The sequence below is a fragment of the Ipomoea triloba genome, chromosome 5 (assembly GCF_003576645.1).
Source record: "Ipomoea triloba cultivar NCNSP0323 chromosome 5, ASM357664v1".
In the NCBI taxonomy this organism is placed as follows: domain Eukaryota; kingdom Viridiplantae; phylum Streptophyta; class Magnoliopsida; order Solanales; family Convolvulaceae; genus Ipomoea; species Ipomoea triloba.
Genome location: NC_044920.1, coordinates 14,365,052 through 14,390,257, shown reverse-complemented (window position 1 = coordinate 14,390,257; position 25,206 = coordinate 14,365,052). Strand labels below are relative to the sequence as shown.

The 25,206-nt window shown below is 39.6% G+C and overlaps 2 protein-coding genes across 2 annotated transcripts; both read right to left on the bottom strand.

The window, feature by feature from the left end:
- Positions 1-4,438: 4,438 nt before the first annotated feature.
- LOC116020286 (protein NLP7-like) lies at positions 4,439-5,384 on the bottom strand. The gene is made up of 2 exons (XM_031260770.1): positions 4,902-5,384; positions 4,439-4,831 (listed from the first exon to the last, which is right to left on the bottom strand). Exons 1-2 carry the CDS (start codon positions 5,382-5,384, stop codon positions 4,439-4,441), a joined length of 876 nt encoding a protein of 291 aa, XP_031116630.1.
- Positions 5,385-21,917: 16,533 nt separating this feature from the next.
- Positions 21,918-23,027, bottom strand: LOC116020285. Its single transcript, XM_031260769.1, has one exon. It carries the CDS (start codon positions 23,025-23,027, stop codon positions 21,918-21,920), a length of 1,110 nt encoding a protein of 369 aa, XP_031116629.1.
- Between the last annotated feature and the right edge of the window lie 2,179 nt (positions 23,028-25,206).

The following is a 25,206-nucleotide window of genomic DNA, read 5'->3' as shown; positions in this document are numbered from 1 at the left end:
GCCAATAGACCGTATTTGGTGGATATTATGTAATAAGGTTTTGGAGTTAGACCATTTTGGGAGTTCATCATTTTATTTGAGTTGTGGTGGTTTAGCCTTACATCTTGCTATAGTTAGTTTAGGTGTGGCGGTAACACCCTTTGGTTCATGAGTACATTAAACAGTTTATTTTCATACGTTGGAATGTGACTAGTTTCTAAATAAAGGTGTTGCCTATTTCGTCTTTCTAATTTTGGAAGGTTTCCATATTTAAAAGTGCTATAAATAGTAACTTTTGAGAACATAAAAATTGGGCTGTTACACAAACTAATGCTAGAATAAACACTACAAGGCCGAAGCTTCAAAGCAATAATTTTTCGCCAATGCAGAAATTTAGAAAGCATGAGTTTGGTTCTCGTAAGAGATTTACCAATGAGTCAAGTGCTGAGTTTGGTTCTCGTAAGAGATTTACCAATGAGTCAAGTGCGCAAAGACCTCATAGGAAACAATTTCCAATGATGAGGTTTGCGCAAAGACCTCATAGGAAACAATTTCCAATGATGAGGTTTGTTAGGGATTATCCTACTGAAGAGGACTGGCATGATGAAATCAAACCATGGACAAAAACCAAGTTCAACACATTTCATTTTATTAAACAAACGAATGTTGGACAAGTGCTAGCCCACAAAAAGAATGTCCAAATTCCTTACAATTATAATACTATCAATGGTTACAAATCACCTAATCTTGGATTAATGAGATCTAGGTGGGTTTGGATGCCTAAAATCACTAACAAGGAAGGACCCAAACAAATCTGGGTACCTAAAAGTACTTAATTTTGTTGCAGGATATTTGGTACTTTGATAGCGGATGTTCTCAACATATGACCGGTAATAAAGCTAGTCTAGTAGAGTTCAGAAATATCGAAGGACCAAAAGTCATATTTGGTGGAAATGATCATGGAATAACAAAGGGAACCGGAACTGTTATCAAGAATGGCTTAAGAATTGAAAATGTATCCTATGTGGAAGGACTAAAGTTCAATCTCCTTAGCACAAGCCAATTCTGCGACAAAGGATACCTTGTAGAGTTTTTCAAAGACAAATGCCGAGTTAAAGAAGAATCCACAAAGAAAACTGTGCTCACCGGAAGAAGAAAGAAAAATATGTATGTAGTTGATTGGAGCACAACGAAGGACTCGGTATGTTTAATGGCAAACAACTCTAACACTACGAGTTGGGAATGGCACAGGAAATTAAATCATTTAAACTTCAAGTCTATTAACAAGCTTGCAAAATGTAAGTTAGTTGAAGGTTTACCCAATATTGTATACAAGAAGGATCAAATATGTGATGCGTGTCAGAAAGGAAAGCAAATCAAGTCTTCTTTCAAATCTAAGACACAAGAATCTACATCAAGACCTCTTAGTCTACTACATATGGATCTCTTTGGTCCAGTAGACCCGGTAAGTATAAGTGGTAAGAAATATACTCTTGTTGTTGTTGATGATTTTTCCAGGTACACTTGGACGATATTTATCAATAAGAAGAACGAAGTGGAACAAAAATTGCCAGAGCTCTTGAAACAACTTCAAAACGAAAATGACACAAAAATCTCCAAAATCCGTACAGACAGAGGTACAGAATTCGTGAATGGCGTGATCCAGGCCTACTGTAGTTCACAGGGGATTTTGCATCAACTATCTGCCGCAAGGACGCCACAACAAAATGGTGTAGCTGAAAGAAGAAATAGAACACTTAAAGAAGCCGCACAAGTCATGATTTCAGCAGTCGAACTACCAAAACGTTTTTGGGCAGAGGCTATCAACACTACTTGTTATACTCAGAACAAAAGAATGATTCACAAAACACACAACAAGACACCATATGAATTATGGAAAGGGAGAAAGCCTAATCTTAGCTATTTTCATTCTTTTGGTTGCAAATGTTTTGTTCTTAATAATGGTAAATCGTATCTAAAAACATTTGATGAGCATGCAGATGAAGCATTATTTTTGGGATATTCGTCTACTAGCAGAGCATTCAGAATATTGAACAAAAGGACAGTGGTAGTAGAAGAATCAATTCATGTTGTATTTGATGAATCAACAAAAACCCAAGAACCAAATACTTCAAATATGGGTAAGAACGTCCATAATGATTTAAGTGTTACTAATGATTCTTCTGAAGATGATGTTTTATAGGGGTTAAATGATCTAGAATTAAATTCCCCTGAAATTGGAGGGCAGTACATAAATCACGTAGCAGGTGATGAAGTTGAGGCTGACTTAAGGGATGAGGTTGAGGCTGACCTTAGAAATGAGATTGGAACCAACTTTACAAACCAAAACCCATCTTCCTCAACTCCACCTGCAAATGACTTTACACTGTCATCCTCTCCTCAAAACAACCTTCAACCAGATTTGAGATGGCTCAAAGATCACCCTCAAGATCTTATTATTGGAAACTTGTACGATGGCGTGAAAACAAGATCCTCTACAAGAGATACTCTGTTTGCATGCTTTCTATCTCAAATGGAACCGAAAGAAATTGATGAAGCTTTAACTGATCCAAGCTGGATTGAGGCTATGCAAGAAGAATTGAACCAATTCAAAAGAAATGATGTTTGGGAGCTTGTTCCAAGACCAAAAAATCACAATGTTATTGGAACTAAATGGGTTTTTAGGAACAAAGCAAATGAAGACGTCATCATTGTTAGGAATAAAGCAAGGCTAGTCGCAAAGGGATATTCGCAAGAAGAATGAATAGATTTTGATGACACTTTTGCCCAGTTGCAAGACTTGAAGCGATTCGAATTTTCCTAGCCTACGCTGCATACAAGAATTTCACAGTTTATCAAATGGATGTGAAAAGTGCATTCCTTAGTGGCTTACTTGAAGAGGAAGTATATGTTGAACAACCACCCGGATTTGAGGTACAAGGTGAAGTTGACAAGGTCTATAAACTAAAGAAGGCATTATATGGGTTAAAACAAGCACCTAGAGCTTGGTATGATACCCTATCAATGTTCTTAATTAGTTGTGGTTTTACCAAAGGCCTTGTTGACAAAACCTTATTTAGAATTCAAGAAAATAATCATATTTTATAAGTACAAATCTATGTTGATGATATTATTTTTGGAAGTACTAATGCAAATTTATGTGAGAAATTTTCTAAGCTTATGCAAAACAGATTCGAAATGAGCATGATGAGTGAGCTAAATTACTTTCTTGGACTGCAAGTCAAACAATCGAAAGAAGGTATATTCATTAATCAAGCCAAATACACAAGAGATCTTATCAAGAAATTTGGCTTAGAAGGAAAAAGTTCAGTCAAAATTCCAATGAACACATCTCTCAAACTGGACAAGGATGAAGAAGGCAAAGATGTTGATCAAACGAAGTATCGAGGAATGATTGGATCTTTGCTATACCTCACTGCAAGTAGGCCCGACATATCTTATTCAGTAGGTGTATGTGCGAGATTCCAATCACAGTCCAAAGAGAGTATTTTCTTGCGACCAAGAAAATTATTCATTACCTCAAAAACACTATCAACGTTGGACTATGGTATCCAAAAGAAGGTAACTTTGAACTAACAGGATTTTCATATGCAGATTTTGCAGGTTGCAAAATTGATAGAAAAGTACCTCAGGGACGTGCCAGTTCTTAGGGGGAAGGTTAGTTTCTTGCTTTAGTAAGAAACAAAACTCCATTACTACAAGCACAGCCGAAGCAGAATATATCGCAGCAGGGAGTTGTCGTGCACAAATTTTATGGATGAAACAACAGTTAAAGGATTATGGAATTAATTGCGATGATGTTAGTATTTTTTGTGACAATACTAGTGCAATCGCGATTACCCAAAATCCTGTACTTCATTCACGAACCAAGCACATTGACGTGAGACACCATTTCATCCAGGATCACATCGGAAAGAAAGATCTAAAGATCGAGTACATACCCACAGAAAATCAAATTGCGGACATCCTTACAAAGCCTTTATGCGAATTAAGATTCATTACTCTAAGGCATGAAATGGGCATGATTGAATTGAGCTAAGTATCTAAATCTTAATCTCTAATTATAGCTCAAGTATATGATTTTATTTGTATGTGACGCTGCATAAATTTATATGTTATATAAGTGTGTTTGGTGATTAATTCTTGTAGCATTTCGTGATTGAATATTTTTGTGCATGCTCCGTAATCCATACGTTTGTTTGTTTAATGTTTGATTTCTTGTACCAAATCATTTTCTTTTCCAACTGTCTTGAGTAGTGTTTGCTCAATATATTCTAGCTTATGAAATATGCTACTGCTAAGTACATAGGTTATGAAGTTTGCCAAAAATCCTTTACAAAATTTTTTTTTATCACTGTGTGTTCACTACGTGCACAATTGTGAAACTTGCTTAGTGCTTATTTTCTAGTTGTTAATTATATTTCGTGTAAACTTGTATTTATTTGTCACTAATATTTTTGGGAGGAGGAACATCCTCATCTAGCCAAGCAAGTACTTCTTGTATTTCTTCTGGTGCCAATTCAGGAATATCAGGAAATATAGGAGCTTGTGATGAACTCCCAGGAGTAGTGGAAAGAAAAGCTTCCGGTGCTAACTCAGGAATATCAGGAATTATAGGAGCTTGTGATGAACTTCCAGGAGTAGTAGAAGGAAAAGCTGTTGGATCTATATACCTTCTCTTTCTGGAACTATTCCTGTCACATTTGTCTCTAAGTCTCACTGTTGCTTCAGTCAAGTCTAAATTTGGATTTTGAAGTATCGCATCCCTCTCATCCTCTAGCCCCTTAATTGTCCTTTGCAGTTCAGTCTGATCCTTGATTTCACCAAATTCCTATATCACACATTGTTAAACACCCTTCGAAAATGTTAAGTTGAAAGAGATATAGGAATATCGAAATTACCTGAACGTTTGCCAATAATCTGTCCAGACTCACAAGTTTTCGATAAGGCCAGTAGGAAATCCCCACTTCCCTACACTTTTTCTTAAAAACTTCGCGCCCAACCTGCAATTCCTCTGCAGCTTGTTCAGAAGGTAGATAAAAATATTCAGAAAATTTTTCAAAAGTTAGTGTGGTAGTATCACAAAATGTTCTTCTAGTTCTCTTTCTCCCGCGAAATAGTCTTGCGTTCATAGTTGCTACATCTAGCGCTGTAGTGGTATTATCTTCCTCCACTACTACAGTAGTACCTTGATCAACAGCCACAACATTTGTACCCGTAACACCTGGTGAAGCAATTATCTCATTCGACTCTGGTGGAGGATTCTCAAAATTTTTGACAACAGTAAGATCTATACTTTGTGCACTATCTCTTAACGGTGATACGATAATGTCATCCCAAAAGGAAGAGTTATCCGAAGATGAGGGATATGTCGTATCTGCCATTTCTTTTATGTAAGCTATAAAATCAAGCAGATTGATGGAAAGACGAATGGTGATTTTATAGCAAAGAAGATCATGTGAAAATTGTTGAAACCAATTGAGTGTTTCAAGGAAGGTCATACTGTCGAAAGATATCAATTATTGCCCCTTACTGTTCTTGACGATTACGGTTTTCAATCATTTTTATCACAAGGGAATAGTGATCTATCGGGGCTATGCCTTGCTGTGAAATGGTTAGGTTGATCCTATTACTAGGGTCTCATACCCTATTTTGTGGAGTACTCAATTTTTGCTACACTTATGGCACAAACAAGCAAATGCACCATGGCGCAAATGATTCAAGAGCAAGGATTTCATTCCTATCCAGCGTTTCTTTGATGATGACAAAAAGGGGGAAAAGAATGACAGTCATTTGGTGCAAAGGAAGTCTCATGAAGGATCGCAAAGAGATAAATATTTGGTATATATGTTCTTTATTTATTCTGGGCATATAAATAGGGGGAAGGAGTTATTTAGTACAAGTTTTTTTTGGTATGAAGAATTGTTTTTTTTTTTATGTAGTTTGTATAAATGCTTGATTGAGAAATATTTCAAAATGAATTAAATTAGTCTCAATAATGCATGTAGGAATTTTATTGTCTAAAAACAATTCTTCTAGGTTAAAAAATCATTGTTAAACTCATCTATGGCTAGTCGAAATAAAATGAAAATTTTTGAAATTTATATTTTTCAAAGACTAAGCCAAATGACTGAGTAGGTTTTGGCATCATCAAAAAGGGGGAAATTGTTAGGAATATTTGTAATAAGATTTTGATGAGCCAAGAAATGTATTTTAGTTTGAAAAATTAGAAACCCAAAATTTTCAAAAGCTAATGTACCTAAAGAGTCAAAAGTCAACTTGGAAGAATTCTTGGAGAAGGAAGGAACTTGGTTTGAATCCTATGCAGCTTAAAAATATTTAGAGCACAAGAAATGACTAAATGTTGAAGCAGCAGAGATGGTAAGAAACTTATAAGGTTGGCAAGTAATCCATGGTTCGAACCATCTTAGCCACGAATTTTATGAAAACTAGAGACCTCCAGAATATTCGTACTTATAAACCATTTGCAGCAAAGTAACCAACAAATTTGAATGGCTCGCTTGGTTAATGTGGTAAGTGGACCAGTGTTGGAATCCCAGGGAAGGGAAGTCCTTTTTTTTTACTCCACAGTGATTAGTGGAATATAGATCAGCAGCAGTGGAATGTGAAATATTTCATCAGTGGAAAAATGAAGGAATATGTCAACAAACACTACACTACAAAATACTACACTACACATTCTTGCTACAAACACTACACTACAAAATACTACACTACACATTCCTACTACAAACACTATACTACAAAATGGAATATGTGGAATATGTATGTTAATTGTGGAAAATGTCTGACTAAAGCCTCTCCAACGGAATTATTCTTATCAACTTCCTACTACTGTATTCCTACTACTGCTAAGTTATTAAAGAAGGTCAGAAAGGAAAAGAAGAACTATTGTATTCCTACTACTGCTAAGTTATTAAAGAAGGTCAGAAAGGAAAAGAAGAATGAGCAATTTCAGGAAGGAAATAAGGAGCAATTTTAGGAGAAAAGGAAAAGAAGAGGAATATCAGGAGTCAAGAGGCTGACCAGAATATCAGGAAGCAAAGACAACGGATCTGTATATTTTGAAGAGAGGAGAGACTGATGACCAGAATATCAGGAGGCATCACGCAAGAATATCTGAAGATGCAAAGAAAAGAGGAAAAAGTCTGAAGAAATACAACAACGGAGTTTCAACTCACCATACCACCTAAACCACATGGAGACTACAATCAACACATTGGATTGACAATAAAGAATTAATTCTCTCCAACGGATTAATTCTTTCTTTATCTATAAATACAGAACACTTGAGCAAGAAGAAGATGGGGAGATATACAAGTGATAGGCAAGAATAGCAGTGTGATACATCTGAGAATAGCAAAGCAAGAAAAATCTGAAAAAACCAAAAATCCATATTTTTAGTTCCTGAGAGTTGGAGAAAAATATTTTCTTTTACTACCTTGTATCCAAATTTCTACTGAGTGTATATAGAGGCCTAAGTAACAAGAGGAGCTTGTGAAAACCCTGGGGAGTGTAGCTTTGTGCGAGACACTCGTTGGTGTAGGAGTATAGCTTTGTGCAAGATACTCAAATCTCTACTGAGTGTAGATAGAAGTGCTGGGTTGGCACTTGGTGTTCACTATTGTATCTGGGTGATTGAAGATAGTGAAAGGAGTAGAGTGGACGTAGGCTGGGTTTGGCCGAACCACTTAAAAATATCTCTCTCATTTACTTACTGCCTATATATATTTTGCTCTATACACATAATATCTGATTGCACGTACACACACTGATTTGCAAGATTCATATTTGTTAAATCCATTTAATATTCCTAATCTCTACAACTTGCTTATTTGGTTTTGCTAATTTCCTGCATTCATAATATTTTCAAGACCCAGGCTCTATTCATCACTATTCACTCTTATCTGGGTTTACAAATTTATGTTATCTCCTACGTCCGCATGCAAGCCAAATTTATTGTATATCATATTTGAGCTATTCCAAGTATTTCTATCGTATTGCATGTGATATATTTCATCTCCATCACTGAGTTTTAATTATAGCACTTTACGTACGTTATTCCGCTGTGCATTTCAAGTTGAATTTATTCACTTGGAATTATTTTGGTTAAAGTGTTATTAGTTTTTAATTTGCTAGAAAAGTCTATTCACCCCCCCTCTAGACTTTTCACCACCCATTCGGGACCAACAATAGAATTGGGTTGAAAGGTTAAATCTTATCTCCTTGTATTTAGTGCCATGAACTGTTTCGCATGTGAGGAGCGGTTTTATCTTATGGCAGCCTTGAAGTTACAACGGCATTGAATGGTCATTCATATAGCATCTCGTGACTCAACAGTGCTTAAGTTTTTGGGCTATAAATAGAGGTGTTTCTTCATCAATTCTGGTCATCAACTTCTTCATGGAAAAGAAGAAAAGAAAAAATGATGTACCATTCTGGTATAGAGGAAAGAAATCGGCAGTTAAGTCCAAAGATTTTCAAGGAGAAAACTATCCAGAATTAACGAAGGGTGAACAGATTGCGGAGCTTCCTGATAAGCCAAGCAAGTATCCTATTCCCATCCAAGGTGAAAGGATCCCCAAATGCGTGGAGATCCACAATGGTGGGATACTGGAATTAGGAGAAGAGTCTCGTATAAGTGGGACTCCTACAGCTGCACATTCCGGAAAAGGATCTCCCTCAACCAAATGGAGAACCAAGGGAAAGGGAGAAGGAGCCTGTGAGGAGTGCAGCAGCGGAGAGGTAGAGAAGAACAAGAAGAATTAGCCACCTCTAGTTCTGTAACTAGAATAAATAGGATTTTAGATGGCTAGTTCCAGTTCTGACGTTTGAGACCTGGAGGGATCTCTGTTGCCTAAAAGGAACCTCTAGGAATCAAATAGTATAATGATTCATATGTAATGTATTTGGAAATCACTAAATGAACTTAAGGAAATGTTCCAAGTGATATCTTTTGGATGAATCAATCTTGCTTTTCTTGCAATCTGTGTTCGAAAGGTAGGTCGAGAGATACATACTTAGTTTGTTCAAATACGTTAAGTCCCGAAGAAGGGAAGTTCGAGAGATCACTTCGAAAGATAACAAACTATCTCTCTATGCATCTCAAAAATGGAGGAATAAGGAGGGTTAGGGATCAATCACTCAGGGGGAAGATCCTTAACCACTTGAACATGTTGCTATGTGTTTAACCAGATCAAGACGGGGGAATAAGGAGGTTTAAGGATCAATCACTCAGGGGGAAGATCCTTAAACTAGTACAGTCGAGTGGTCACCTTCGAGAGGTGAACCTAATACGTTCAACGGATATATGCGGAACGGCTAATTTGTGATTAAATAGTAGCCACGTGGTCTTCGGTTACTGACGGTTTTCCAAGTTTTAAGGGCACTATCTTGATTAGTGGGAGCACGCTCATAACGTTATCTTATTTTATAACCCCACTTTTGAAACCTAAACCGTCCCATACCTTCCCAAAATACCCTTACCATATCTTATACACATAACCGTTATAAAAGGGCATTTCTGACCTTTCATTCTTTTTAAATCAACCGGGATCCTAATTTGGGTCAAACTCTCAACCCTACCCATACATCCTACCCGAATCCACAAGATATAAAAGCCAAACCCATCCTCCTTACCTGGTTTCAAGCTCAAACCGAATACCCAAAATCCCCAAATTCCAAACACTGTACTCATTCCCTCCAAAACATCAAGCTTTCAACAATGGCGTCCGAATCATCATCATCAACCTCATCTTCCGAAACTTACCACAGGGAGTTGAACCACATACGGACTCTTATCAAGCAAGTCAAGGCGGGAAGTATCCTTGACAGAGATGGCTTCGTCAATCACTCGACGAACCCAAAGCAGACAAAGAAGGTCTTCAAGAAGTTCGAGAAGGCCGGGCTCATGAAGTACATGACGCATGATTATCGAACCATCCACGACCTCGACTTCACCGAATGGTTCGCAAATGCCAAGGTCGCAAAGGGCAAGATTGAGAGCCGGTTCAATGAGATTGACATCACGACCTCGGTGGGTGACCTACGGGCTGCATTCGACTTTTCCACATCAGAAGAGGCAATCAAAAACCTCTCGGATTACAGTTTGGACAAGCAAGCTTTCTGGGAAAAAATCCGATTGGAGAATGCGCCATCCAGCGCATCCTCTGCCCTCCGCAAGTACCATTTGAATGAGAGGTTTGCAATTGCAGCTGACCTCATTATGAAGTTCATCCTCAGCAAGGTGTCCAGAACCGATGAGATCAATCTGGACATCCTCAAAATCCTCCATGCCATCTGGAACAACGTTCAAATGGACTGGGCAAACATCATCTTCAACTTCCTAAAGCAGCAAGTGCAAGGCTCAGTTTCAAATGTCAACCAGTCGATCAGTAAAAAGGTTGGTTTCGGTTTCGTTGTTCAATATCTGTTAAGTTTAAAGGGTTTACAATTGAGGGAAGGGAGGGAGATTCATCGAAATACCTATATGGTTAAGACGAAATCTCAAGCTCCAAAGTCTAAGGGTGTAAAGATTGCACCATCTCCCTCAAAGCCTAAGGGAAGGGGCAAGAAGAAAGCCCAATCTGTCGAGGAGGATTCTGATAATGCACCATTGGGTGTATTGATTAAGAGGGTTGTTCTAACAAGGAAGGCTAAGAAATCCAAGTCTGATGATGTCACTAAGCCTCGAGAGGTGACACCCTCTGTCATTCCAGTACCATTCGAGGACAGGGCACAGGCCCAGGGGGAACCTCAGGCTACAATGGCTGCTGAGTTTGAGAGAGTGCCCCCTACTAGGTCCATCTCATGTGAGATTTTTGTTGAACTGAATGTGGTTGATTGTGCTGGTGTTGCTGATGAATCTGCGGATATGTCTCGAGAGGAACCTCGAGAGTTTGACGGCACTGGGATCAGTGATCCAGTGCAGGGTAATGTTGAGGAACCACGAGAGGTGGTTCGAGAGATAACAGTTTCAGTAGAGGACATTCGAGACGTAGCTCATAGTCCAGAACCTACTGGGAACGACTTTTCAGAGGTTGCTGCTGATAGCCAGGGCACTGTGGTCGGGGACCTAGTGCAAAGTGCTCAAAATGTGGAATTGACAACGAATAAATCCGCTCAAGTTGAAAGTTCTATAGCACGAGTGATAGCGGATGTTGAGCCAGGTGACGATCTCTCAAATTAGGACCGAGAGATCAGTGAGCAGACTGTGCAAGTTGCGCGTGTTATGGAAGATCAATTTGCGGGGCAGATTGATGTGGAAGTAGAAGTAGCTACTCTGTTGGACTCCCGTGCTGAAACAGAGACTATTTTGGATGACTTCTCCAGAGTGCTTCGATGGATCAACTGGAGAACAGGTCCTTTTTACCAACTGGTAGCTCAGGCAGCAGAAATGGAGGCTGAGGAAATCTTTGCTTTGAATTGGTTAAATATCACTGAGATCCCAGCCACTAAATTACAAGAGCTAGCCCATGAAATGCATGTGACCAAGAGGAATCTTGGACGATCTGACAAAGGCAAGGGCATAGCTGTTGATGATCCAGAAGACGAGTCTGAAATGGACCCTGAGCTTGAAGCAAAATTCCAAGAAGATGTCAGGCTCGCCACTGCTTTATCCTTGGGACATCAAGTAGAAGATACAAGAGGTCTAAGAGAGACCTTAGGAGTTGCGAGGGATGATCCTGAAAATCCAATTGCAACAGCAGCAATTCCACTGTCCCAAGTGAATGACTCTGCTCTGGACACATAGGTAGCAGCTTCGAGAGGTGAATTCGAGACCTCTGAAGCACAAGAGGCAGATCCCAATTCCATCCTCCTTCTGCCAGCTCCTGAGTCCACACCTTCTGTTGACACCGACGAGGCTCAAACAGTTCGAGAGGGTGAAATTCCGTTGCTCACTCTGCCAGGCTTTTTGATGTACATGGAGCAGGCATCTCCTTTCCTGCTACCAGATGACACGGCGTCCACCTTTGCGGCCAGAATATTTGATAGGCAAAGGTGGAGTGCACCAGCTGCTCCCGAAACCATAGTGATTCCTGACTCTCCTGAGCAGACTGAGGTGCAGCCGGTTGAGCAACAAGAGCAGACAGTCACAAGTCCTGCTGGATCGAGAGGTAATGAGGAAGAAGATGTGCCTATCAATGGTGGAAACCGGGAAGCACCTGTCGATGCAAAAACTCTTCCTTCTGATCCAATCCCTCCGGTAGATGATCAAGTTCCCAACTCTGGTTCGAGAGGTAACACTGAGGAGGTTCTTCAATTGGATGAAAACAGGGAAGCATCCAACACAGAAGTCCCTTCCTTAGCTGACCCAATCCCACCAGAAGCTAAAGCTGAGATTCCAGGTTCGAGAGGTGATGAGCGAGAAGTGATCCATCCCTCAGGTGGAAACCGGGAAGCGCCTGACATGGAGCTACCTTCAAGCTCTGACCCCAGTGCTCATGCTAATCCTCAGACACACTTTCGAGAGGTGGACTCACAGTTGCAAACAATGGGTGGAAGTCTGGAAACACCCAAGTCCCCTCCTAGTAAAGGTACTTCTCAACCTTCTTCTCCTCCTTCTGATTATGATCGACAGGCCAAAGAAGCTTTCATTGGCGAGGTGCGTCAATTCATGACCGATCACTCTCAGAAGATGGCCCGAATTGAACATAAGATCACACTTGTTCACAACGCATCACTGACCGCTGCTGGATCAAGTGAGTCTCAAACCAGCCGCGAGGAACTTCTCGAACAAGTAGTCTGGGCTGAAGATGCAACTAGACGAGCCACAAATGAAGCTGCAGAAGCTCAAGCGGAGGCTGCAGAAGTAAGAGCAGCAATTGCGGTATTGAGAGATAAACTGCAAGCATTCCGCAACTCCAGCGAACTTTGACAGGATATGATCAAAGCCTTACTCGATGACCTGTCGAACCAAGTACCTGCTCAGCTTCAAACGCTCTTTGAAGGTATGTCCACTCTCCTTTCCCGTATGGATGATGCCAACAAGGGGGAAAATCAGGGGAATCAAGGATCAAGAGGGACATCAACCAGCAAGAAAAGGGCAGCTAGTGAACCCTTAACCACTGGACCTCCTCCGAAAGTTCCAAGAACAACCAGCAAGGCAATGGAGGAAGCCAAAAGGCAGGAGGATCTAAGGGTTCAGCGCACAAAAGAGCTTGAGAAGAGGAGAGAAGAAGACAGAGAAAGGAGAAGAAAGAGGCAAGAACGACTAACCGCCAAGGAGAAGAAAGACGAGCAGTTTATGAGAGACTACAGAATGGGAATCAAGGAAGATACAACAGAATATCTTAATGAAATCATCGTAAGTCTTCTCAATAAAACTGACATATCTTCTCATAGTGGCCTCACTGCTAGTGAATGCATCGAATGGTGGAGAGATGGGGTAATCGAAGGGAGATTCATAGGCGAAGCCTTCATCAACTATCTACATCTTGATGTCTCGGACGACTACATTAAGATGATAGATGATAAAAACCCCATCAAGAGACGAGAAGCTATCAATAAGAAAAGGAGAGAAGACAAGCAGTAAGCTCTCATTGTCAATTATGCATTCTCGAAATATCTTTACGTTGTTCTTTGTTTTCTTTAACTTTTCTGCTACGTTCTTTCACTGTAAAACATTCCCTTGATATTAATATATATATATATATATCTTTTGCTGGGGGTGTTGCGTGAGTGTTTACTTTATGCCTTAGCAGATCAGTTTCTTTGTCAAACTTACCGTATGCGCTGAAAATAAAATCAAGTTTATCTTCATAAAAATCAGCCATATAAGTAAGTATAGTGTTGGCATCATCAAAAATGGGGAAATTGTTAGGAACATATTGTAATAGGTTTTGATGATACCAAGTGTAAACCTAATCCCCTAAGTCTCAATAGATAGGTAATAAATGTAAGTTCGACAAGTAAACTAAGAGCGAAAATACAACCGGGTAATTGAGTTCAACTCGGAAAATATTTAAGCTTAAGGTAAACTTGCTTGAACATCTTAGAAGTTTCGTGTTGTAAGCTTATATATAGATCAGTAGAAGGCACAAGACATCACTTGAGAAATAAGGGTCTGCGAGACATCAACTAAGTCTCGAGACATAAGCAGAGTTCGAGAGATGGAATTTCTCGAGACATCAATCTAGTTCGAGATATGGGATCGAGACATCAAGGAGTCAAGACATCAACATTGGTCTCGATGAACTGGTACTTCTCCAAAGGACTAAATGGCAATCAACACGCATGGATGAAGTAATCTAAGTTTGGAGAAGAAGAATATCATGGAGATAAAATATTAAGGAGGTGCCGAAAGAATATTATAGGAGCATAGAACAGCCGGAAGTGGATGCCACGTCAGAATTCCACAACAAACGGATAAAAAGTGCACCAATCCAAGGTCGGTCTTATTCCCTAAAACAAGGATCAATGGGAATATAAAAATAGTAACTTTTGCCAAAAGTAGTAAGTGGAGCATGGACTTAGGATAGTGGAATATGGGATATTCACTACAAGACAAAAGGCTCAAGTTACAAGACCACCACTCCATGCTAAAAATATGCAAGTCCCATGATCGGCATGGGAGACAGATTTCAAACGGAATAATCTTCCCTCCAACGGAATTATTCCTCAACTCTCATATATAAGGACGTGAAGACACAAGTTCAAAGGGGTTCGAGAATTCTAAGCTATCATAAGAGGTGTCTAAATTCAAACGTTCAAAGTGCAAGTGCTCAACCTGGAATATCATCCTTGATATTCACAAGTGCGAGAAAACACATCCTAGTGTTTGAGAGAGTTACAGAGCTTCAACTACTACACATCTAGAAGGTGACCAAAGCTGCTCTACAAGGATGATCATCCAACGAAAGCTTTTGGTCAGATTGGAGATTGTTACACTCAACCTGTGACAACCGGAACAACCTTGCTTTGGAGAAGGCAAGAAGAGGCGGAGTGACCTGGGAGCTGTCTTGTGAAGATCCTGAGGCTTGAGGCGGGCTTGGTGATCAAAGCTCAAGTGCTCGAGAGGTGGAGTAACAAGAAGCGGGGCGAAAAACCTGAGGCTTGTGGCGGGCTTCGTGATCAAAGCTCAAGCGCTCGATATTGTACTAAAAAGGGAAGTTTTAGTGCAATCCTTCTAGAGAGTTTCTAGAAGAAGAGTGGACGTAGGCGGGTTGGCCGAACCACTTAAAAATCTCTCTCGCTTTTACTTTCTGCTTTTATCACTCGCTAACTATCTCTCGAACTGCACTGCATATAACCACACCTCTCGAACTAACTCAAACTCGTGCAAATTAAAAGGGGATAACTTTTCCGCTGTGCATAAAACTTTGTCTTCATCTTGTGAGGTGTCGGACCTAAACATCCTAAGTCCAATACACACGAGAGGTTGAAAAGATTTGTAAAATCTTATACAAGTCTATTCACCCCCCCCCCCTCTAGACTTGTACCCCATCCCCTTGGGACCAACAGTGTTATGTTTCCAGGCCTCAAGTCCCTATAGTAGTAATCATATCCTCCGTGGTTGGTCGTACCATAGTAGGCATTGATGGCCGCAGGAGAAAAATTTACTGCTACATCCCTCACAATGCATTGATGTGTCTCCACTCCATCTTTGGCATTCGTGTAGAATTCACGAACTATGGAGTCAAAAGCATCACCCGATTGAGCCAAAAAGCTAGTCCCCCAATTCCAAGCATCGGGTGTCACAATCTCTATTCCCCTTTCCGGTTTGATTGGTCGCTTAGAAATACATGCTTGGTATCTATCTTGAGCCCCAGGGGTGTTGTAAGTTTCATATTGTGGCGCATGAGGTTGGTGAGGTTGTCGTGATGATTCACCCCTATTCCTCTTGGGATTTCTAGTTTTAGGTGCCATGTTGAGCAACTACACACGAAAACCATTACTTGCAAAAATTCAAAGAATTATGAATTGAAAAGCAAAATGCAAGCAAATAACTCAAAGACTTCAAAAATTCTCATTTAGGCATTTTGTCAAACACTTCATGTGCACCATTTAAAGCATGAGAGTTTGAATCAATTAGCATGACAATCCATCCCATTTTTGTTTAACAAGTGATATCACCACCAAAACACTACACCAATGACAAATGCAAGCTAAATTAACACTAATAAAGAAAGAAAAACTATGGGCATTTAACATGTGAAAACATAAGCAAATAAAGAGTGTAAATCTATTGTTTTCATTCAAAATTCAAGTATAGAGTATTATGAACATGTAAGAGCAACATATAAAGCAAAATCAATCAAAGAAACACTAACCCAAAGAAATTTAATCCAAGAAATTCGAAAATTAGGCCAAATTCGTGGGTTAGGTTTCATGCCCAAAAACTATGAAATTAAGAACAAAACTAAGAGAAATTGATGGAGAAAATGAATAAGGATACCTTGATGCTTTAGGAAGAGTTTGGAGTGAAAATGAGTGATTTTTGAGACCAAATGATGAAGAAATGGTGAAGAACGCGTGTGCATATGCTGCTGTTCGAAAAACTGGAGTATGAAAGAATTTGGGGAAAAAGGGTTTAAAAGCCTCGGTCAACTGCTGACTACGGGGTCTCGACGCGTCGAGACTCCTAGAAATTCGTAAATTTCATACGGTAAATTCTCGACATGTCGAGAGTGATTCTCGACACGTCAAGAATCATCAGAGTTTTTAGAAAATCCTACGGCAATTTTTCGACATGTCGAGTCTGGAGCTCGACACGTCGAAAATATCAGGATGTTTTTCACCATATTATCAACTGTAACACACCTAACTAACACCCAACACGAAAACAACACTCAATAAGCAAAAATTTCACTTCCAAAACCATATAAACGTAAGAACTTAAGCTCAACAATTTTTGAAAACATCATGTAATATCAAGATAAAACAAGTGGCACCCAAATTCATATTCAATTTCCATCATGCAAAATAAACTAAAGAAAATAAAAATGCAAGAGATTAAGAAACTTGGGTTGCCTCCCAAGAAGCGCTCGTTTTAAGTCATGAGCTCGACTCCTTAATTTTTATCAAGAGTAGATTGGAAGACCAAGGCTATGCACAACATTAGCCTCAATCTCGGTTTCGAAATGGTAATGCTTCAATCGTTGACCATTAACTGTGATTTCTTCATCTCTTCCTTGAATGACAACCGCTCCCGAGGGGTACACCTTAAGAACTTTGAAAGGTCCCGACCATCTAGACCTTAACTTTCCGAGAAATAATTTGAACCTTGGGTTGAACAAAAGAACATCTTCCCCCGGAGCAAATTCTCTCTTTAAAATGTGCTTGTCATGCCATCTCTTAGTTTTCTCCCTATAGATCTTGGCATTTTCATAGGCTTTAAGCCTAAATTCCTCGAGCTCATTGAGTTGAAGAAGTCTTTTGTCACCCGCTAGTTGTAAGTCCATATTGAGGTTCTTAATAGCCCAATGGGCTTTGTGCTCTAATTCCACCGGAGATGACACGATTTCCCGTACACAAGCATGAAGGGTGAAGTTCCAATGGGGTTTTTGTAGGCGGTTCTATAAGCCCAAAGTGCATCAAGTTTAGTAGACCAATCCTTTCTTGTCGGGTTGACAACCTTCTCAAGGATAGACTTGATTTCTCTATTTGAAAGCTCTACTTGGCCACTAGTTTGAGGATGGTAAGGAGTAGAGAGTCGGTGATGCACTCCATATTTCAAAAGCACTTTCTCTAAGGCTTTGTTGCAAAAATGTGTTCCATTATCCGTTATAAAAGCTCTTGGTACTCCAAACCTCGCAAAGATATTCTTTTTGATGAACTTTATGACCACTTTGGCATCATTGGTGGGACAAGCAATGGCCTCGACCCGTTTAGAAACATAATCTACCGCCACAAGAATGTATTCATATCCAAAAGATCTTGTAAATGGACCTATGAAATCCAAACCCCATACATCAAATAATTCCACTTCGAGTATACTTTGTTGAGGCATTTCATTCCTTCTTCCAACATTCCCTACTCTTTGACATCTATCACAACAAACCACATAAGAGTGTGCATCCTTGAACAAGCTAGGCCAATAAAATCCCGATTGAAGAACTTTAGCCGCGGTCCTAAAAGCTCCAAAATGTCCTCCATAGGGTGATGAATGACAATGGTTGAGGACACTTTCAATTTCATCTTCGGGTAAGCATCTCCTAATGACTCCATCGGCACACCTCTTGAAGAGAAATGGTTCCTCCCAAAAATAGTATTTTGCATCATGCTTGATCTTTTTCTTGAGATTACTTGAGGCATTCGGTGGGAACTTTTGACAAACCACATAATTCACAACATCGGAATACCATGGTTGTAAACGCGAAAAACTTGAATTGTATATATTCAAAATTCAAAGTATCGGTTACAATAAGTAGTATGTATCAAACGAAAAAGGGGTACAATCTCTGTATAGAAGTCCTCTGATTCTCTACTAGAAGTATGCTGATTGGAAGTATGCCTAGTTCAGAATATGTTGAACTGGAAGTATGCCGATTGGAACTGTTCTAAATTCGGAATATGCCGAATTAGAAGTATGCCGAGTTGGAAGTATGCCAACTAGAAGTATGTCGAGTTGGAAGTATGCCAACTGGAAGTATGCCGAGTTGGAAATATGCCAACTGTAGGTATGCTGAGTTGGAAGTATGCCAACTAGAAGTGTACCGAGTTCAGAGTATGCTGAACTAGAAGTGTACTGAGTTGGAAGTATGCCAACTGTAGGTATGCCAAGTTCGAAATATGCGAACTGGAAGGGTTCCTTGGTGCAAATAAATTGCAGGCGTGTTCCAGACAATATTCTGGTGAGATTTCGGCAGAGCTTCGCTATGCAGATCTTCAGAGCTCTCCTTCTTAAAAAATGAGACCACTATTTATAGTGGTGAGTTGGTAGGAAAAATCTAACCAACTCTATCTATTTGGATAATTCTTATATTTAATTTAATTATTTGAATTAAATATAAGGAATGTATCGGGACACTATCACGTCCAGGTTCATGATTTTATATTTTTGAACCAATTTATAATATCCACATCTTTCCAAAAATTATATAATCCACATATATTTTTGATGGGCCAAACCAAGTCAAAGCCCGTCAATTTGAGCGGCCCAATTGATCCAATTAGCCAGGCCAACTCAATTAATTATTCCACCAACTTGGGCCGAACAATCCAACATCCAATTATTTTTAACTAATTAATTAGACCAATTAATTATTTAATGGGTCATTTAATTAACCCAATTAAATAAATAACAGCCCAATTTAATTAATTAAAGCAATTAATTTAATAACAAATTATTAGTCGCGGCCCAATAACATTATTTGAATTTTCAGTGCTAACAATGGTAAGAAGGCTTTGATCGCCATAAGTTGTTCTCCCACAAAATTGTCATCAATTGGTAATTCCTCTTGGACAAACACTTCCTTGTAAGTCTCCAACCTTGACAAATGGTCGGCGACAAGATTTTCGGATCCTTTTTGTCTTTGATTTCAATATCAAATTCTTGGAGTAAAAGAGTCCATCTAATCAACCTCGGCTTGGCTTCTTTCTTGTTATTCAAATATTTGAGTGCCGAGTGGTCGGTGTGGATAATTACTTTGCTCCCTACAAGATAAGGTCGGGATTTTTCAATAGCAAAGATTATCGCAAGCATCTCTTTTTCGGTCGTAGAATAGTTGACTTGAGCTTCGTCTAAACTGTGACTAGCATAATAAATCGGATGTAAGCTCATTTCCTTCTTTTGACAAAGAACGGCCCCCACGACAAAGTCACTAGCATCACACATGATCTCAAATGGTAAGCTCCAATCTGGTGGTGACATAATGGGAGTCGTAGTCAAGGCCTTCTTCAACCTAGAAAAAGCTTCATGACAAGATTCATCAAAGACAAAGTTAGCATCTTTTGAAAGCAAATGAGTTAATGGTTTAGAGATCTTTGAAAAATCCTTAATGAATCTTCGGTAAAATCCCGCATGTCCAAGGAAACTTCTTATTCCGTTTACGATGGTAGGTGGTGGTAATTTCTTAATGATTTCCACCTTCGCCGGATCAACCTCAATGCCTTCTTGTGAAATTTTGTGACCAAGAACTATCCCCTTAGTTACCATAAAATGGCATTTTTCCCAATTTAAAACAAGGTTAGCTTCTTGACACTTACTCAACACTTTATCTAAATTAGCAAGGCAATTATCAAAAGACAATCCATATACCGAAAAATCATCCATAAAAACTTCAACAATTTCCTCAATAAAATCTGAAAAAATAGCTACCATACACCTTTGAAATGTTGCTGGTGCATTACATAGTCCAAATGGCATCCTCCGATAAGCAAAGGTACCATAAGGACATGTAAAGGTAGTCATTTCTTGGTCATCGGGATGAATAGGAATTTGAAACAATCCCGAAAAACCATCAAGAAAACAAAAATAAGAATGCTTGGCCATTCTCTCAAGTAATTGATCAATAAAGGGGAGGGGAAAATGGTCCTTCCTAGTAGCTTTGTTCAATTTCCTATAATCGGTACACATTCTCCACCCGGTGACTAACCTAGTAGGAATAAGTTCATTGTTCTCATTTTGCACTACGGTTGTCCCCCCTTTCTTAGGAACTACATGGATTGGACTAACTCACTTGCTATCCGAGATAGGATAAATAATGCCCGCCCCCAACAATTTAAGAATCTCCTTCTTCACTACATCTTTCATGTTTGGGTTTAATCTACGTTGGGGTTCAATGCTAGGTTTGTGCTCATCTTCCAAATAGATCCTATGCATGCAATAAGATGCACTAATGCCAACAATATCATCAAGAGTGTAACCAATGATCCTCTTATGCTTTCTCAAAACATGCAACAACTTTTCAACTTCAACATCATTTAAACTTGCATTAACAATAACGGGATAAGTAGAATTTGGACCAAGGAAAGCATACCTCAACTCCAAAGGTAAAGGTTTTAATTCTACCTTTGGAGTGATATTTTCTCTTTGACTAGCTAAATGATCTCCAAGACTTAATGCTTGATACATCGGTGATGGTGTTAAAGGATCATATGCCTCAAGGGGCTCGTCATCACCACTTGTATCTTCCTCTATGTGTTCTTCCTCATTGGTGTCTCCCATGTCATCTTGCAAAGGATAATTAGAGACCCAATTGCTTTCGCCAAGAGTTTCCCCAACACATGAGTCAATGGTATCTACACAAAAACATTCTTCAAGACAAGGAGATTTGTTAGCCATTTCAAAAACATTAAATTCGATTTTATCTTCCCCAATTTCGAGCACTAGAGTTCCCTTTTTAACATTAATCACCGCTCCGGCGGTTGCCAAAAACGGTCACCCAAGAATGATAGGAACATTAGCATCTTCCTCCATCTCTAAAACCACAAAGTCTCCCGGGATGTAGTATTTATCAATTTTTACCGGAACATCTTCAAGGACTCCAACGGGGTGCTTCACCGATCTATCCGCCAATTACAAGGTCATGGAGGTTAGCTTTGGCTCTCCGAGTTGCAACTTCTTACACAAGGAATAGGGCATTAAACTCACGCTAGCCCCCAATTCACACAAAGCTCTTTGCACAAGAGATCCTCCAATGACACAGGGGATAGAGAAACTCCCGAGATCTCTAAGCTTTGGGGGAAGCTTGTTTTGTATCAAAGCACTACACTCTTCATTGACTGCCACGGTTTCACGGTCTTCTAATCTTCTCTTGTTTGATAAAATCTCCTTCAAAAATTTTGCATATGAAGGAATTTCGGTGATGGCATCAAGCAAAGGAATGGAAATGTCCAATTGCTTGATTAAACTCAAGAACTTGGCTCTTCATTCTTCCACTTTAGCTTTCTTGAATTTTTGTGGGAATGGAAGTGGTAGTATTTGCTTCAACTTAGGTTCAAGCTCTCGTGTTTCATCTTCCTTTGAATTTTTCATCTCCAACTTCCGGCTTCTTCTTTAGAACTTGATCACTAGTGGGCAAAGGTGGACCTTCAAGTTGCTTTCCACTCCTAGTGGTGATAGCATTCATGTGCTCCCTTGGATTTTCGGGGCAAGCGGGCAACTTCCCCGTGACTTTGGTGCTAGAGGTTGAGGCTTGATTTGCTATTTGATTCTCTAGCATCTTGTTATTAGCACTCAATTGGTCCAACCTCTCCGTCACTTGTCTAAATTTTTCATCACTTTGTAATTGAGGTTTCACCATCATTTCCATCATAGCTTCCCAATTCGATGGAGGTGGAGCTTCCAAAGTAGGTAGCGGTGGCCTTGGTTGAATAGTAGGAGCTTGGGGTTGAAATCCTTGATTCGGCCTAAATTGTTGTGTTTGACCCCCTCTAAAATTTTGTTGACCTTGGAATCCCAGAGGTGGGTTTCTATTGCCATAACTTTGGGGATTCGCCGCCCCATTCGGGTTACTCCATGAGAAACTGGGATGGTTTCTTGGTGCATTAGGATTGTAGGCCCCTTGCGGTTGGAATGATTGTTGTTGCCTACCATATCCTACCAAATCAACATGCTCCATAGAAGATTGAGAACTCGTATCATCATTAAAGCATTCTCCCGGGTTGTGTTCTCCTCCACATAAATCACACATCATGACGGGCCTTGGAGGAGTAGAAGCATAGCTCACATTTTGATTTTTGATAGTGATTTGAGCTAGCTTTTGAACCATGGTCGCCACATTATCCACCTTAGCCGATAAGGCGGATATTTGCTCTACGTCATGAATACCACCAACAAGTCTTTGAGTAGACCTCTCCGAATACCAAGTAGATCCATTCGTAGCAATTTTCTCTAATAATTCTTCAGCTTGAGCGGGTTTAAAAACCGTGAATGAACCTCCTGATGAAGCATCAACTAAAATCTTTGAATTGTCTAGTAAACCTTCATAGAAAGCCATCATTAAGTCCCATCCTTGAATGCCATGATGAGGGCATTGTCTTCGTAATTCCTTAAATCTCTCCCACGATTCGGCTAGAGATTCATTTTGGATTTGCTTGAAGTTTTGTATAGCTCTCCTCATCCTTTGGGTCTTCGAAATCGGATAGAACCTCTTCAAAAACTCCCTATGGAGTTGATCCCAACTATCAAAATAATTTGCGGGAAATGAGATGAGCCAACTGCATGTGAGCTTTATCCCTCACCGAAAAAGGAAAGAGTCGGAGTTTGATCGCTTCAGCAGGAACTCCGTTCATCTTAAAAGTGCTACAAATCCGGAGAAATTTAGTAATATGAGCATTTGGATCTTCCATGGGTGATCCTCTGAATTGGTCCGATGAAACCATTTGTATTATCGCCGGTTTGATTTCGAAATTGTTGGCCTCCACACCCGGAATGTTGATACTATCACGTTCTTCCAAATCGGGTGCAATATAATCGGACATAGCTCTCCTAGCCGGTGGGGGTTGATTAACTCCATTCCCATCACCTTTTCCATTTCCATTTCCATTTCCATTGCCGTTTCCGTTTCCATTTCCATTTCCACCAAGGTTCAGATTGATATTTCCTTGAGCTTGTGCCATCTTTCGTTGCTTTCTAAGGTACTTTGCTCTCCTTTCACTCTCAAGGTCCAAAGGTAATAATCCTTATTTCCCCAATGACCGTGTTTGCATGCAACAAGTACCTAAAACACAAGATCACAACTAAACAAAGCAAATTTGTTACGGGTAAGTAAAAATAAAGAAAAATAATGGATTAGACTCCTAGAATAAAACATCACTAATGTCAATACTTAAACGCCACTTCCCCGGCAACGGCGCCAATTTGATTGCAGCATATTTTAACACAATTCAAATACCCGGAGTATTCCGGGGTATCGATCCACAGGGAAGTGGGGCGCATCGAACACTAGTTACTAATATACTCATGTGAAGCTAATCCTAACGAAAATGATGTTTGAACGATTGCAAATATCAAAATAAACGAGAATAAAGAGGGCTAGTTGATGAAAACAAATAGAGAGAGAGATGGGATTTCCGGGTTTAGGTGTTTAGTCTCCTAATGCCAAACTAAGGTGAGATATCTAATATGGGTAAGACAAGTGTTCAAGATGCACTCATAAGAGGAATTATTCCCGTAATTCCTACAAGATAAGGGATAGAACAAGCATCATAAACAACTATACTAAACACTCTTTTCCAAGAGGTGAAAGCAAGATGCAAATGTGGGTGCCCTAGTTCATATCCTAACTCCCATCAAGATACAAAATTAGCAAATGAAGCAAGCAATTGGATCCTTAATCACAAGCATCAACAACATTAAACACAATTGCATAACAAGTCATAAACCCAAATGTAGATATAACATAGGAATACAAAGAACGAAGGCAAAGGATTCATCAAAACCTTTCACCCAAAAATCCCAAAATACTTTAGCCAATCATGGCTATAATAGAATTTAAAGCTCAAGTAATAAAGAGTTTACAAAGACTAGAAAGTAAAGGAAAGGAAAAGAAATTCTCCCAAATATAGCTTTCCAAGCTTCCTTCTTCCTTCCTAAGCCTTCATATCTCCTTGAGATGACTATCTTCTTCTCCAAGAATGGTGGATCCCTCCTTCACTCCATGGAAGAGACAACACCTTGCTCTCACTCCTATTTGCCTCCTAAAAACGCAGCTCAGCCTTAGGGTTCTTGGAAAATGAGCTTTTTATAGTGGGAGCACAAAATAGGGGCAAAATAGGCTTTTCCGCCACTGTACTGCGTAGAATTCTCGACGCGTCGAGACAGGGGCTCGACGCGTCGAGCCTGTGTTGGCTCCATTCTTCACGCATTGAAGTGTTTTGTCGCGACGGGCAGGATTCCGGACATGTCCAACTCTAAAATCAGCATTCTTCGTTCGTTTTGACTCCAATCATGCCTTCCATCGTCCCTTTGCTTTGCATTTGATCTAAAATTGCTTCAAAATACCAACAAACGCCTTAAAAGCACCAAAATCAAGAATAAACTGTGTCGACACTAGAAAGCAAGGAAACATGAATTGGAGGCGACAAAATAGTACATTTAAGCTCCAAAGATGATCAAAAACACTTAGATAAATATGCACAAATGAGGTCATATCACATAACGATTTTAGCATACCATCTCCTGTAGTTGAGTCGCTGGTGAGAGGTTCAACAGAGGTGATGTCGTTGGTGGATTTCGATTGGTGAGCCTTTCTTGTTTTTCACTAAATGCTTTTAATTGTTGGGTTTAATAAAACAAAC